The sequence below is a fragment of the Porites lutea genome, chromosome 3 (genome assembly GCF_958299795.1).
Source record: "Porites lutea chromosome 3, jaPorLute2.1, whole genome shotgun sequence".
Classification (NCBI taxonomy): domain Eukaryota; kingdom Metazoa; phylum Cnidaria; class Anthozoa; order Scleractinia; family Poritidae; genus Porites; species Porites lutea.
This window is the reverse complement of record NC_133203.1, coordinates 3,243,783-3,258,933: the sequence shown is the minus strand read 5'-3', so window position 1 is coordinate 3,258,933 and position 15,151 is coordinate 3,243,783. Positions and strand designations below refer to the sequence as shown.

General features: G+C 40.2%; 1 protein-coding gene across 1 annotated transcript; it reads left to right on the top strand.

Moving 5' to 3' along the window:
- Window positions 1–1,378: 1,378 nt before the first annotated feature.
- On the top strand, window positions 1,379–13,245 carry LOC140930196 (uncharacterized). Its single transcript, XM_073379859.1, has 11 exons — window positions 1,379–1,990; window positions 3,905–3,940; window positions 4,933–4,965; window positions 6,148–6,315; window positions 7,405–7,568; window positions 8,377–8,536; window positions 9,345–9,496; window positions 9,837–9,975; window positions 10,675–11,226; window positions 11,400–11,919; window positions 12,627–13,245. Exons 1-11 carry the CDS (start codon window positions 1,619–1,621, stop codon window positions 13,088–13,090), a joined length of 2,760 nt encoding a protein of 919 aa, XP_073235960.1. The 5' UTR covers window positions 1,379–1,618; the 3' UTR covers window positions 13,091–13,245.
- Window positions 13,246–15,151: the final 1,906 nt, after the last annotated feature.

Below are 15,151 nucleotides of genomic sequence, written 5' to 3'. Positions count from 1 at the left end.
TCTAATTCTTCTTATGTTATACCTCTTTTTTTTTATAAGAATATATTTTATAAGAATATCGAGGCTGAAATTTGCGAAATTTTAAGAATAAAAAAGAATAAAGCCGAGGCTGAGATTTTGAAAAGGATAGATATAACTTTGTGTGTTGAAACATCTCTAAATACAATACAATTTCATGTTTTTAACTTAACCGTATAAAATTATTCCTTTCTCTAAACGGCGAAACTAGCCAACAAAACGAAAAAACCTGCACTAGCTATAGCAAAATCTTCAACGCTAATGACAGTTCGATGAACGGTACATGAAATACATATGTACAGTATTCAGTACAAAAGACATAAACTAAACCGCAAAAAAGTAAATATGACAAATTCTTTCCTTTTTTTAAAAATAACAAAAAATAACAAAACCTAGCGATGGAGCACGTGGACAATATAACGCGATACAGATCTAGATACCGAACACTTGTAACTGATACTCCAATAAATTCTAAAACGGAAATGTCATAAGCTATAATTTAAGAATAATACAAGAATAATACAAGAATATGTTCAGCCTAAAGTCGGCAGGAAAATAAGAATATTCAGCCTGGGCCGGAAAAACAACATTCTTATAAAAAAAAAAAAGAGTGTATATGGGGAAAAAAGCGGTTACAAATGTTATTAATAGAGACCTTAAGATATACCGTTTCCGTGTACGGGTACGGGTAATGTACTCGTAGCTGTAAATACGGGTAGATGGCCCGGGAGAAACAGGTAGGCTACCGGGTCTGAACGGTAATAACATTATCATATCTGGGAAATCATGGTCGCCTTTTGTAAAACTGCGTGGCAAACTTGTTCGTCTACGGTTACCCGTTGACAGAAGCGGTGGGAAACGGTGTATCTTAAAGTCCCTAATGTGTGTCCATCTTTAATTGTCGATCAAACCAGGCACCAGGGTTCTTTACTTCGCTAGCTGGTATGGTTGTATTGTCAAAGGAGCCTGACTGATTATACGTTGTTGCGATTTCCAATTTACCACCCAACCTCGCCCCCGGGGGTTCTCTCCTATCCGTCCCTACGGAACGAGATCGAGAGGTAGGGAAGGGTAGGAGAGAACCCTGGAAACGCGGTTGTTAACCTCTACTGCTACCTTTAAGAAAAATCGCTTTTTACAGCACCATAGTACATAATGTTGCTGTCAACACTGACATATCCATAGAGGGCAAAAGCATACTATGAGAGCCAACAGGAGCCAGTTATGGGCTCCTGGAGCCAATCATATCCTATGCTTGAGTGCTATGGGTCGCGACTTCTCAAGAATTTTTTTTTTAGAAAAAATTATAAGTATTACACATTGTTCCTCAAAAGAAAGCTGGTTGTATTGTAACTGGTGAAAAGATCGAGAGCGCAAAGAGCTACTTGGCGATGCCCTCATGATGCACGCGCTTATCAGATAACGGTTGCGTAGAAACAACTTGAAGTTTTAAAATGCTTGTTACGAAACTGAAACATCAGCGGAGTCCTCGCGTGCACGCAGTTTTTCGTTTAAAACCGGATAAAAGAAAATAGACGCATATAATAGGCTTATGAGGTAGCCAAATTATTATCCGGTAGCGAAGGAAACATTGATTAATATGGCGTGTCCAAAAAGCGTCGGAGCGCAACCAAGATCGCGAGGTCAGAGCATTGATGCGGCATTCCTGTTTAGTCGCAAACTAAGTTTGAATTCCGAAATGCAAAGTTTAACTCGTCCGGGTGTGTCTGGTGAGGAACTTTCTAAGCTTTTGAAGAGGCTTCGTCAAAAGTCCTGCGCGGCTGACTCGAACAGAAAGAGCTCTCCAAACACTGATGACAAGAGAGCTGTTTTCTCGAGGGAAATTCGCGATCGTCGCTCGTCACTAAGTCCCAGATATAACGGATATCAACTTGACAGTCGCAAAGTTGGCCAATGGGATGTGAAAGCTAGTGTGCCGAAGAGATGGCTGAAAGAATATGAAAGAAAACAGGTAAGTTTTTCTCAAAAGAAAGGTGATTGGACCGAAATTAAAGACTTCGCGTTTCGAGGTATCCAGTGTAACGGTATCTAACAACAAGATAATGCAGAACTCAGTAAGAAGCCCGGGCAACATCGTTACAATATAGACAGTGATATGCGTTCATTTTTGTTGTAACAGTCCCAAAAGTGTCCATATTTGCTGGGTGTAATAAGAATTTTGAATTCCTTATGTTATTATTTTATTTTTTATTATGTTATATTTTATTTTTCTCCGTTGACTACAATGCAAAGGTTATTTACTGGCAAACGAAAACGCAATTAACAGCTAGAAGATAATGAATACCTTTTACAGGCCAAAGATAACATAGCCTAACATTTTAAGCCTATGTTCTTTTTAATCGCATTCGTTTATAAGTAATTATTCCGTTGAGATTCTGTCAATTAAGTTCGCGTGACTTACTGGCGTTTTTACCTAATATTCTTCATGGGTATCTGAGTAATATTTGCACTAGTGTAGAGAGTTAACTGTTTCTTAAAACACCTTCAAAGAGTAACAATGTGGCGATGTTTGCGCAATGATAATCGGCCGATATAGTCGACCACGATCAATCTGGCACGTTTTAGTCGTGATGTAAATGTACCCGATTTGAATACATTTTTTTGCGGTCAGGTTGCGAGCAAAAAGGATGGGTTTGTAAGATTCTTGAAATAATTGTTTCGCATGGTTGTATGATTTAAATGATGGGAAAAAAAAGGAATGCAAAGGATGAAAAAAGTACACCGTGCAGGATTTAAAACCCATCGTCAATCCCGATACTTTTTCCTTTAAATTTTGATCTGTGGTAAAACGAGTGAGAGAAGATATAATTTTTATATTCTCAACACAAAATTCAATGGAGTCGCGCGTCACTGTCTCGCCTACGGGGGCTCGCTGAATGCTTAATGACCCCTTATATACTTAAGGTCATTTAATAACGTCACACGACTTTTTTTTCTTAGCAAAGCATATATGACTAGTTAGCATACCTAGCTGAATTACTGTTCGTAAAAAATGTAAAACTCGTCTTTATAATATAAGTTAAAGAGACCCCGCTTTGACGTTCCACGAGAGCTGGGGTTTATGGGCTCGTGGTTCTTTATTTATAGTACGATCTTTATATTAAATAAACAAAGAAAAGTTGAGTATTAAATCATCATTACAAATCTCCTAACGAGTTTAAGAATGGAAGAAAGAGAGTGTAAACATATTGAGCCAATCAATGTTGACACTGGCGGTAAAATCCCTAATTCTTGGCGCCACAGAAGCTGCCAGCACGTATTGACGTGGCGCTTTATTTTAATCGAGCCCGACCGGACAAAATTTTCTGCTGGTTCCTCTTCAGATTCAAACATTTTAGAATAAAAGAGTGAAGGTCGAAGAAGGAAATTTATTTCTCAATGTTACGGCTTGCGATTGGCTGAGAAATCTGTGACACTTTTCCGACCAATCGGAACTGAGTGCCAATTGTGATTTTTCCCGCGCTGACTTATTTTAGTGCGAGGTGTTCAGGTTCAAAGATAAAACTTTTATTCCCAGGGTATTAGCTGGTATTAGGAAACCATCTAACTTTTGATTTTTCTCTACGAAATCCTCTGACGTGACTATGCAAACGACAAATATCGTCTTCCTCGAATTCTTTGGTTCAATTGGCAGTATCATGAAGTTATAAATTTGGTACTCTTTACTCTTAACTGACCTCACTGAGTCTGTTTCTTCTCTTGATCTCGGCTAGCAACGGCCATTTCTAACTTGACTACTTTTCTGTTTAATACCTAGAAGATTGTGGTTTGAACCATTTTAATCCCAAACTTGGTCATTAATGTACTCTCAGTACCTCCTTAAGCTTGATGAACTGATCAGTGTCTTTGGCTCTTTTTATCATAGGCGGACCGTCGTAAAGAAAGACAAAAGAAACTTAAGGTTTGTAACTTAATTTTTACGTAACAGTGGTACAGTACAGTGCTGGACGCACAGAAAAGGAAGTGGGAATTACTTAAACAGTGCATAGGTCTTTTAATCGGAATTTCAGGGAGTTGTTCGGTAAGGCTTAAACTGCGGACTGCCATTGAGAACGTTCTCAAGACGCCTGCACGCGAAATAACCGTTAAAAGTCACCACGATTCAGTTCAAACCCGTCATTGCCGAATCACGGCAAGTAAATTTTCCTAGGGTCGAATTAATAGGCAACATCCAAGTTCAAAAAGAGAAATGGAAAAACTTTTCCTTAAATCGCAATGCAAAGTGCAGAGATCTTTTGCTTTAAGGGGGAAGTCTGGTTTACAGCATTATTTTTCGTTGATTTCCACCCTTTTTCTTAAATATGTAGCCAAGATTTCATTCAATCAAAAAATGACTCAATTAAGTAACAGTCTTTAGTTCAATAATTATTCAGGAATTTTTGGATGATTTTTCGAAGGTTTATAATGTGTAAAATTTAGGGGGAGGGAGATGTTTGAAATTTGGGGAAAAATGGAAAATATTGGAAAAGGGGTTGTTAAAAATTGAGATATGAAGTGAATAATTAGTAGACAATTGCCAGATAGTTCACCACCCCAGCAAGGTGCTTCTGATCCCATTAGCGGACTAACTGGTTTATTTGTATACCTGTTCCACCCCGTGATATATTCCTTCCCAAATCAACATCATTTCCCCCAAATTTTAACCAGTCTCCCCCCTTAAAGGAAACTTGTCTTTAAGGAGAGGGGCTGTCTCATAGGACACTCTTACGCTAAATAGTCAGCTGGGGGCTTCTTAAGCTACACTTTAAGTGCAAGACCATCACCATGTAACAATGATGTATGATGTTAGAAAACATTAGGGAAGAGTTTATCAACAACATCACCATAATTGGGTTGGTAATCTTTATAATTAGAGTGAGCTTTTTTCTTGTTTGTTTACTTTTTTTTTCTTAGCCTCTGGATCGATTTAGGCGCGCTGTAAAGCTAGTAAGTACAAATATATTTCCTTCTTGCAACTGAGTAACAATAATTTGTGTGCTGTAAATAAAAACAGAACAAATTGCTCAGACCAATCACAATTCACAATTATGGATCCATACAACTCAATGAACCAATCAGAGAGCCTATTAAGAGCCCAGTTATTTGGGTCCGCACAGGAAGGCTGGGCGTCGCGTGAAGCCTGGCGACTCGAATAAAGGCTGCGTACAAGACTACCAACCAGAAAGCAAAGCAAGTACCTCTGTGCCCTGCGTCTAGTGAAGCCAGGGAAGGAGGAAAAAGACAGCGAGCGAAATCGAAATGAAAATCAAAATCAAAATTATTACTTTGGCTTTTTATTCCGCGCAAAAGTAAAACAAATATTATCAGTTCCGTGAGCCCATGTCGGTTCTTATATTAAGCTACGTGCAAACGGACGCGTGAGAAACAATGTTGGGAGTTGTTGCGTCTGTGTTGGCGATGGTGTGCAAACGGATACAAGAGCTCCTATCAATGTTGAGACCTATAGTGCATCGTGCGAAGGATACAACCTATAAGACTTTGCAAACCATGTGTAATGCGCGCGCATTGCCCCAACACAATCTTGGAGCCCAGAACAAGCTACCAGGACCATGACTATTCAATGATTTTTCCATGACAACAATACTACTTAATCTGTAGTTTTTCCTGTTAACCTTTTTGTCAAAAGTTTTTTGAAAATTGTTCAAGAACCGTAGACCTACGGCTTCGTCCGACCTCACTGACGAAGAATATAAATGGTCAAAAATGGAATAAATATCCTTGATATTAGCTGCGTGTCTTTACGTGTTACAGCAACACAAATTTCGTGTCTTTACGTGTTACAGCAACACAAATTTCTAATCAATCAGCATGTAAGGCTTTTCGCGTTTTCTAACTTATTCAACATGACCTAGATTCCCGATCATGAACTTATCAACCCTTTAAGCCTCAAGATCCACATACCAATTCTCTTGATCTCCATACATTTCTTTTACGAATAGTTGAAAAAATTTGGTTTAAGATCAAAGCGATGTCCCTTTGGTAATCAATTTAGTAATTCTCATAACCTTTAGTCTTGATGATCTGCTGATGTTGTTGGGAGAAAATTGATGCTGGTCACTCTTGGGACCTAGAGGGTTAAATCTTATGACTCGTACAATTATATTTCAGATACAGACTTGCAAGAAAGCCTTTCGATGCATTGTGCATTACGCAATGGAGAAAGGTCAACATGAGCAAGTCCAATCTGACGTCACTGTGAGTCTAAAGACTGCTACTGCAAAGGGTGCTGTGGAGAATTTAATGTTTGATCCGGAACATTACAAATGCCACCATGAGGTATTACTTACTCGGTCTTTCTTGTTAGATAGCCTTGCTTGCAGCATTATTACTCTGGCTTATTTCTCTGCGCAAAAGTAAAACAAATAAAATCAGTTCCAGGAGCCCACGTCAGTTCCAGGAGCTCAGTGCTATCCTTATAGTGGGAAAAAATGTGAAATTTAAGAAAAGCAATTACGATTTTGTTTTTTCTTGTCCTGGCCCGGGTTGTTCAAAAGATGGATAGCGCTATCCATCAGGCCCCGGTTGTTTAAACGTTGGATAGCGCTATCCACCGGATAAATCACTATCCAGCGGATAAGTATTAGGGAAACCAATTGCGTTATCCACTGGATAGATTTTTAACCGGTGGATAGCGCTATCCAATGTTCGAACAACCCGGGCCAGATAAATCGCTATCCAGTGGATAAATATTTGGGAAACCAATTGCGCTATCCACTGGATAAAGATTTATCCGGTGGATAACGTTATCCACCTTTTGAACAACCGCGACCTGGAAATTAATGACATGATGCAAAAGTATTGTCCAAAAGGTTTTATTTGAATGGTTACACCATAGAATTTTGTTATGAGATTCTGAAGTTAAAATGGCCTTAAACATCGATCTAGCCTCTACACCGACTTTTTTTATTTTTCTTTCGGTTTTTTCAATCATGTTTTTTCGAAAAGATCGGTGAACGCGCGAGAGCAAGCTCTGAACGCGAGAATTAACAATTATTCCTCGAGCCCGAATGGGCTCTGAGTCAATAGCCCCATAAGGCCGAAGTCCGAATGGGCTATTGACTCAGAGGCCATGAGGGCGAGAGGAATAATTGTTTTAGCAAAATCCAACTATTTGGTCAAAAATATCGAGAATAAAAAACTTTTAGCTGTTTAGTCTTTTTTTGCCGCCAAAAAGCCCGCGCTTTTCGCTACTAGTGGGCTATAACATATAGCCTAGAAGTAGCTCAACCAATCAGAACGCAGCATTGATAATAAACCACTAGTTGGATTTTACTAAGTATCTTTAGCTAGCCCGTAGGTTTTTTCAGTAACAATATACTCCTTTTCATTTTTATCCTTTCAATTTGACCTCCTTTTGAACTATAGTTTGTGATGCCACTATGGGCCAAAGAAATTGCCAGCAAGGAACCCTCGTCCAGAACACCGCAAGAAACTCACTCAATTATGCAACTCATGAAGCAGCTGAAAGGATTTCGCCGATACAGTTCTAAAATACAGGAAGCAGTTTGTAAAGCGCTTAAATATGACTGGTAAGACTCACCGAATATTAACTAGGGTCTGGAGAGCGTGTCCTGATCTCGCAATCCCTCTCAATTTGCACGAGAATCCCGTGAAGATCCCGAACTTCTGTCATCGCTATCCCGAATTTCATTTTCTTTCCCAATCCCGCATCCGTGGCCAAATTTTGGCGAATCCTTCCTTACCATAACAGTCAAATCCCGTTAACGTTACCCGAATCCGGCACTATATTGTGGTCAAATCCCGGATCACCGAAAAACCTCTCCCGTCCCTGCTTGGCCATTCTGCGGTTTTGCCATGGAATGTGTCGGTGTTGTCTCGAATGGCACTATGGAACTGTTTTGGGGGAAGGAACTCGACCCAGGGGCCCTTTTCTCGAACGTCCCGGACTAATTTACGGGGCCAAAATCAAATATTCGAATCAAAATCTAAAGAAAAAGAGAGCAGGCCCTGGCTGAAAACTCGAGACAACAGAACAGACCCGTAAATTACCGGGACATTCCGGAAACGGGCCCCATTTTCGCGCCAACCTCGTAATAGCTAATAGAAGAGCAATCTCGTGCCCAGAGCCTACGTTACTTTTGTCCAGCGGATAGGGCAACGGACGCTCTTGTTTTTTACAAGCCAATCAGAGGTGGCCTAATTTGCATTCTTCCAGAGGTTAATTAGTGAGATCCCCGTTGCTGTACAAAAGGATCGCGGCCTCTGGAAACGAGATTGATAGAAGAGGCGATAGTGTCCCCCAAACATTCCCATAATGCAGTTCGACATAACAGATGGCGTTTCACCTCTTTGATTGGTTTGATTTTTTCTTTACAGTTTTGGTAGGCGGAGAGTGGTAATTCGAAAAGGTCACGTGGCCCAGCGTTTTTACTTCATTTTCAGTGGTTCAGTTTGTGTTACTGCGGATGATGACCAGCACAGTGCCTTTGCCAAACCTACGGACAATGCTGTGCTCAAGAGAGGGGACTATTTTGGGGTATGTGTGTGATCAATTAAGCTCACTCTGAACATAAAGGCGTTGTTGGGGAGGAAGGGGAGGGGAAAGGGAGGGGGAATGCTCGTAGGTGCAAAGACCGATCCTTGCTTCACAGCTTCATAGGACAAGGGAAAACTTCTCAGGAAGGATTGACGTTATAGACCACAAGTGGTCTTCCTTCTTTCCTCAAGCCCTCGCGCGTCGAGTGAAAAAGTAGAATGATGCGGTTTAATGGTAAAAAGGAGGGGAGATCGAGATATTTTTTCGTCACTCAGTCTTCCGCCTTCAAATCTCGCCGCTTCGCTGCTTTCCTCTCACGCGTGCTCTCGATCTACTTTGACTCAAGGAAACAGTAAGAGACTGCTCGCAGTCTAGATTGCCTGCTCCTCGAGCTTTTCGGGCAAGTCAGCCACAGGCACGTATGTTTTAGTACCATTGCTAGCATTTAAGCGCAATCTGTCCCGGTCAATGGCAATTTCTTCTCCGTGTTTTTATCGCTGACGTTTAATGCGCTAAAAGATGTTTTTAGAGTAGTTGAAACGCTTCTCTTGTCTTCCGTTGGATCGCTCTGTATGCACTAGTCTGCTACACAGCCGTTTTTAGTGTCGTCACGCAACGAGCGTTGCGTGACGACACTAAAAACGGCTGTGTAGCAGACTATGTATGCACTGGCTCAACTTAGTCTACAAATGGCCTGTCTTCTGTACCCTCAGCCAGCTCAGAGGACAATGCTATATCTGATTATTGTTTTCCCGAATCATTAACGCTATATAGCTGACACTGAATAAAATCTACTTTTGCGTTTCAGGAACTAGCGTTTATAAGAGGCATACAAAGATCCGCAACTGTGGTTTGTTTAGAAAGAACTGAACTGTTATCGGTGGAAAAACAAGACTTCTTCTCCGCCAAGATTGACCAATGTTTTAACGCTGACATGCAAAGACGGGTGGAGTATCTCAAGTAAGAAAAAACTGAGTTCGTTGGTAGACTGTTTGCTATCCGACGTTTCTCCTAGATCCGTCGAGTTCTTGGACAGTGAGCGCGTGGGGCCAAAAAGCCCTCGTTTCTCGAGGCTCACGGCTTCGCGCTTCTCCCTCCCGCGTGCTACCCGAGGAACTTTGAAGAAAATAAGAGATTCCTCTCAGTATACTTTCTTAGCGCGAGAAGTTTCATCACGATCTGAGATTTTTGTCTGTTATCCAAGCTTCCTATCCTTATTTCTGAGGAGAATGTTGCAGTTTTTTCTTTTTATTAGCAGCTTATAAGTAGATCGACTTTAAAAAACCCTTTTTTCCGCCAGAGAACATCAGGTGTTCAGCACATGGCCTGATGACGTGGTGAAGAAAGTTGCCGAGGAGAGCAGATTGCAGGACTACAACAGCGATGAAGTCATCGTTCGCGATTCTTCGGATCTGCACTGGATTATTTTTATTACGAAGGTAAATTTTACCCCTGTGAGTGCTTACATTTGCATTTGCTTTCAAAAATCGGAAGAATGTAGGAGAACGTCATCTCAAGCGGCTCATAAAAAGGGGAAGAACAAATGAGGTTATTTCCGCCCCACAAATAGAGCAGACTAAGTAGGAGCATTTCAACTTGATACTACTGCCAGGTTTTAACAAAAGTTTGTACCATTGTATAATTGTTATTGCTATATACTTGGAAATTTTTCCCAACAGCGCGCGCTCTCATCGGTTACTTCGAGGTCACGTGACATCTAACAATGAAACTGTTTCCCGACAAAATCTCAGATCGGGCAACATTGCAAAATATTTTTGACGTCAGGGGGTAGCAATGCACTGTTACCCGCGAATGTCGACCGACGATCGTCGTTACAGCGAGGTTTAATGAATTTCCATCTTCAAAATTCCCTGCTATATAACAAATCACTTAAAACCTGGTCCCTCGGGAAACAGTTAATTTTGTTTTTCTCGAATCTCAATGTTTCCCGGGAAAAAAAATTCAGTTTTTCCGGATGGACCAGTCATTAAGAGTTTATTATTTTCCATTTAATTGAAAAAAAAAAAGATGCATTGCTCTGTAACGATGCTTTTCCTCGTGCATAATTTTTATAATTTTTATTCAATGATGATGTTTTTTTTTAACAAAAATGTGTTCTTATTTTTTTTCTTGTGAAGGGTCAATGCGATGTCTTGAGGCTGTTAGACCTTGGTAATTGCAAGGATTACATAGAACACGCCGCAAAATACAGGATGGATAAAATAAAAGACGACACTCCAGCAACTTACAGACCCAAAGCAGATGATATATCATTAAGCTCAATTGTATTACAAAGGTTTACGCCCGGAAGTACGAGCCTTGAATATGACCTGGCAACAGCTTCGACTAAAAAGAAGTCCGCTTCGAGTGTAGACGCACAAGCCGAATCCCGGCAAGTAAGCTCAGCGGAGAAGTCGGCGGAAAAAGCCTCGGTCAAAGGAATCTTACACTCGGAAAAATCGAAGGGAAAGTTACGGAAAGGGCATGTGAGTTTCCGTGTTGAAGGTCAACAGGACTTTAATAACAAAAAGGAGCAGAGTGCGTCTTCAGAACCTCTTCGAGTTCCTGATTTCACAGATAAGGAGAAAGAGATGGGAGTGGATAAAGGCCTTGTTGATGAGCGAGTGGATGGCAATGTTGGTGTGGGAGTATATATGATGGTAGACCGACTCAGACCTGGACAAGTGTTTGTAAGTATTGCCTAGCGTTGTGCAACATTGTTGTGACATTGGCTTGAACTGTCACGACATTGTTTCAATTTTGTCGCCCGAAAAATCGTTGTCTCGAATCGTCTCGTGTAACATTACCTTATAAAGCAATCCATTAAAGATTACGTCTTACGTTTTCCTTTTTTCTCTTGTAGGGTTCGTGGTGTTTATTAGATCAAGATGATGCATGTACTTTTCCTATTCCTCCCTTACAAAACGTCAGAGGTAACCATTATCAGCTTAAAAATGACAGCAGCAACAAGCTACTCAACAAAAAGAAAAAACCGAGAGAAAGACGATTTATCCTGGTCAGCGGAGGCTGCGAGGTCATCAAAGTAACAAAAGACTTTTTTCACAAGTATTCCGACGAGGCAACTATTGAAAAGCTGAGAGAACTAACAACTACGTATCCTCGCGATAGTACCCTCTGTAGATCCTACCTACAACAGAGCGACTGGCGGACTTACAGAGAGGAAATTGTGGATAATGTTGTCGTTAGACACATGGCGCGCTTAGAGACGGCCAAAGGATCGGCACGGTCGCATAACGTTAGATCCTCCCCAGTTCCCTCGCCGCTGTGCTCGATGAAGATGTGGCCCTCGGTGAAATCCAAATGGGAGTATTTTCCAGATACGGGATGGGTAATGGGTCACGTGACACGACCAGTGGTTGAGGGTAAGCATCATATTCTACATTTTCCTAAGTTCCAAGGCCCAAAGCCTAGTTCAAAGTGTATTAAAGGTGGGAGGACTGTGCAAAAACTAACAGGAAAAAAAGGAAGGAAAACTGAGATTGTGGGGGTTGGGTTGATTGAGACGTATTATGAACGAACTAAGGTTACTTCAATTTTAAGAGGGAATGGTAACCTGTAAAGAATACAAGAGTTGACGTATGATCAAACCAGGCCAAGGAGCGAATTTTCCAGAAACGCAATATATTATCCACCGAGACAAAACGCAATATTTTCAGTTGAAACTCACATATTGGATTGATTTAGCAACAGAACGGCTACGTCAGCTGACGACAGGAAAGCGCGCGGAAACGACTGAACGCCACTTCCAGTGCTCAATTTGCCATTGGTCAAGATCAAGAGAGTTGTCAAGATGTCGTTTTGATCTGCGCGCGCCGTCGTCGCCGCCGTGTCATTTTTTTGCTTTTTTGCTTTTTTGTTTAATAAAAAGGTTGTGATACTGCTAAATTAAATTTCAGCTCGCTAATCTTCCACCCAAACTTCACTCTGTCTTACGCTGAAAAGTGAGATCTCCATTCCCCTTGGCCCATGGGAGATCTTGGCACGAGACTACAGCGAGTAAGATTGTACAAAAAATCATTTACTCTTCTCTTTGTTCAACTCGAAATATCTACCGTTTTCAATTTTTCAGCCGGAACCTCACGAGCAAGTTCTGCCACTAAAAGGGATCATTCGGATGGCTCATCAGCCAAGCAAAGTATTCCAACACCAAGAAGATGTTCTGCTCCACCGTTTAGGAAATCCCGTGGGTCTTCAGGGACAAATCGAAGGTTTTCCGGAACGACTCGCGCGTCTTCGGGAACTTCTCTTAGGTCTTCTTTGAATCCTCGTGTGTCTTCGGGTCCACCTCGCCTTTCATCTGCCGGGGTGCACCGCGGGAGTCCCGTCTCTTTCAGCTCATCCACCACAATGTCAGCTGAGAAACTCTTGCCTTTAGTGACAAACGATCTGGTCTTAGCACAAGGAAGTCAAAGAACGCTGGTTTTAACCCAGGGAGGAAGTAGGTGTAATGATTATCAACTTCAAATCGAGAGAAACATTATTGATAAGTACGACCTGAAAAAGGCTTTTACACAATCAGGCAAAGTGACATAATGCGCTGACCAAGTTTGGTGCATTGAATGTTTAATGTTTTTTTTTTATACGTCATATATTATCTAAAGATATGCATTATTTATATATATCTTTTTTATCTAATAATAAGATGACAAGAACGAAGTTAATGTTGTCAGGTGTAAATAAAAGAAATAAAAAGTCGAAATAAAAGATGATGCAGTTGTAATTCTTGCGAGTGCAACGTAACCTAAGAAGTTAAGTACTGATTTAACCTAAGAAAGGCTTAACCTTTAAAGTGGCCAACCTCCGAAACACTTGTGTCAGAACGCACATTTTTTAAGAACTTCTTTTACGGAATTAATTAGATTGTTTGAAAAAAAATCCCTGCCATGAAGTATTCGTTATTTCAAAAGCATCGACCTTTTCATTTGAGAGACAAAACGTGATATTAATTTTGTCTGTCACAATAGTAAAACTTTTCAGCAGAAAGGATAAAGGTTTAATCAACTACTTGAGTTAATTATAAATTAAAGTGTTCGTAGGTAGTGAGTGAAAAACACAAAACCATTGTTTCGTTCTAAGTGCACTGAAATGGAATTTCTGATTCAAAAGTATAGTGCTGTGAATTTTTTTTCAGTTAAGCTTTTTGACTTTTTAAAAGGAAGAGAACAAGATCTTGATGAGGCCTAGTGGCTGAAAAGTACAACATCTTTTACCCTTAATTTCTGGACTGGGAGAGATGTGCTCGTATAGAAACTCACCTCGTCTAAGGATTCTTGTATTTTTTCCACTTGTTTTGAAGTTATTTTCTGGAGCAAGTGGATCACCGCTCTTGGCAGATTACTATCGAGGTATAGTTCCGTAAAAGACATTGTAAATTCGGGAAATCCCTTAACCAAAGTTAGCAAACTTTTATATCAAAAGGAGTTAATCAAGTAAGAAGCAAATAATAGAGATTTATTTCAGAAATTGCTTTATCTTCATCCGTCAAGCTCTGAAGCTGAAGTTTTTCTTTTAGCGAAAAAAGAAAGAAAAACAAAAAAAGATTCACCCACCCATACGGTATATATTTTCTCTCATTTATCAACTTACTTATTTTCTGGTCTGAATGCACTGGCCCCCGGCGAAATTTGTACCTTGGAAATCGGTAGAAAATCATAATTTGATGGAAAGGTATGGACTTGGAATGGCAAAACCTCGATTAAAGAGATCAGAAAGAGAGTCTTTGTCAGTAGAAAATGTGGTAGCTAACCCTCACATGTAGGGATAAGAAACAAGGAAATTTTAGTACTGACTGAAAATGGTGAATCTTGTGCGCAAAGATTAGACGACATTTGCCGGAGTTGAAACAATTAATTGAGGACATATCATAGCTACGTTTTGTGACAGTTAAAGAGCATAGTGATAGCTTGCACATTCTATCAGGTCAATGTTTTAATCAAATTCACGAAGTTATATCTTTACATACTATTTAATTGTTTCAGCTTTATGTGAATGCTCGATTTCGATATGTTACTAGTCATTTTAGGGAAAATATTACGAATGCCACACCCAGAAATAATAATAAAAAAAAAGACAGGTGAAAATCACGTATAATCTACACTCAGATAATAAAACGCAGATGAAAAGAAATTATTTAAACGCGGTTTGGATCTGTTTTCAAGCTGTGATATAATCCGTTTATCTGTGTTGATTGATTTCTTAGTTTCCTCACTTTTCTTGTAAAGGCGCAAATTGAACTGTTGAATGATGCCATAGCCTGTTCCAGGCGTTCAGATAGTGGGGAGCGGCGCGAAGTAAAAAGGAGCGCGAAAAAAATAAAAGCGAGGGAGGAGGAGAGGTAACAACTTATGCAGAATTCGCACGTGGATTACAAACCGACATTTTATGATGTTGATATTTTTGCAATTTAGTCCTAGCCATCACTAAATCTTATCAGCAATGTTCATTTCAAAAAGATCCAATCACTAGCTTGAATCGAAGCTTGAAAAATCGAAAGCCGAATGAAATAATGACTGTGTATTACACCCTGGTCACAGACAGGAAGACTCTTTTCCTAATGAAAAAAACCCGAACTATACGCCTGACATACAACCCTTA

Coding starts and splice junctions, on each gene's coding strand:
- LOC140930196 (XM_073379859.1), top strand. CDS start 1,619: ATGGCGTGTCCAAAAAGCGTCGGAGCGCAACCAAGATCGCGAGGTCAG. Junction 3,941..4,932: donor AAAGACAAAAGAAACTTAAG/GTTTGTAACTTA, acceptor TTTTTTTCTTAG/CCTCTGGATCGATTTAGGCG. Junction 9,497..9,836: donor AGACGGGTGGAGTATCTCAA/GTAAGAAAAAAC, acceptor TTTTTCCGCCAG/AGAACATCAGGTGTTCAGCA.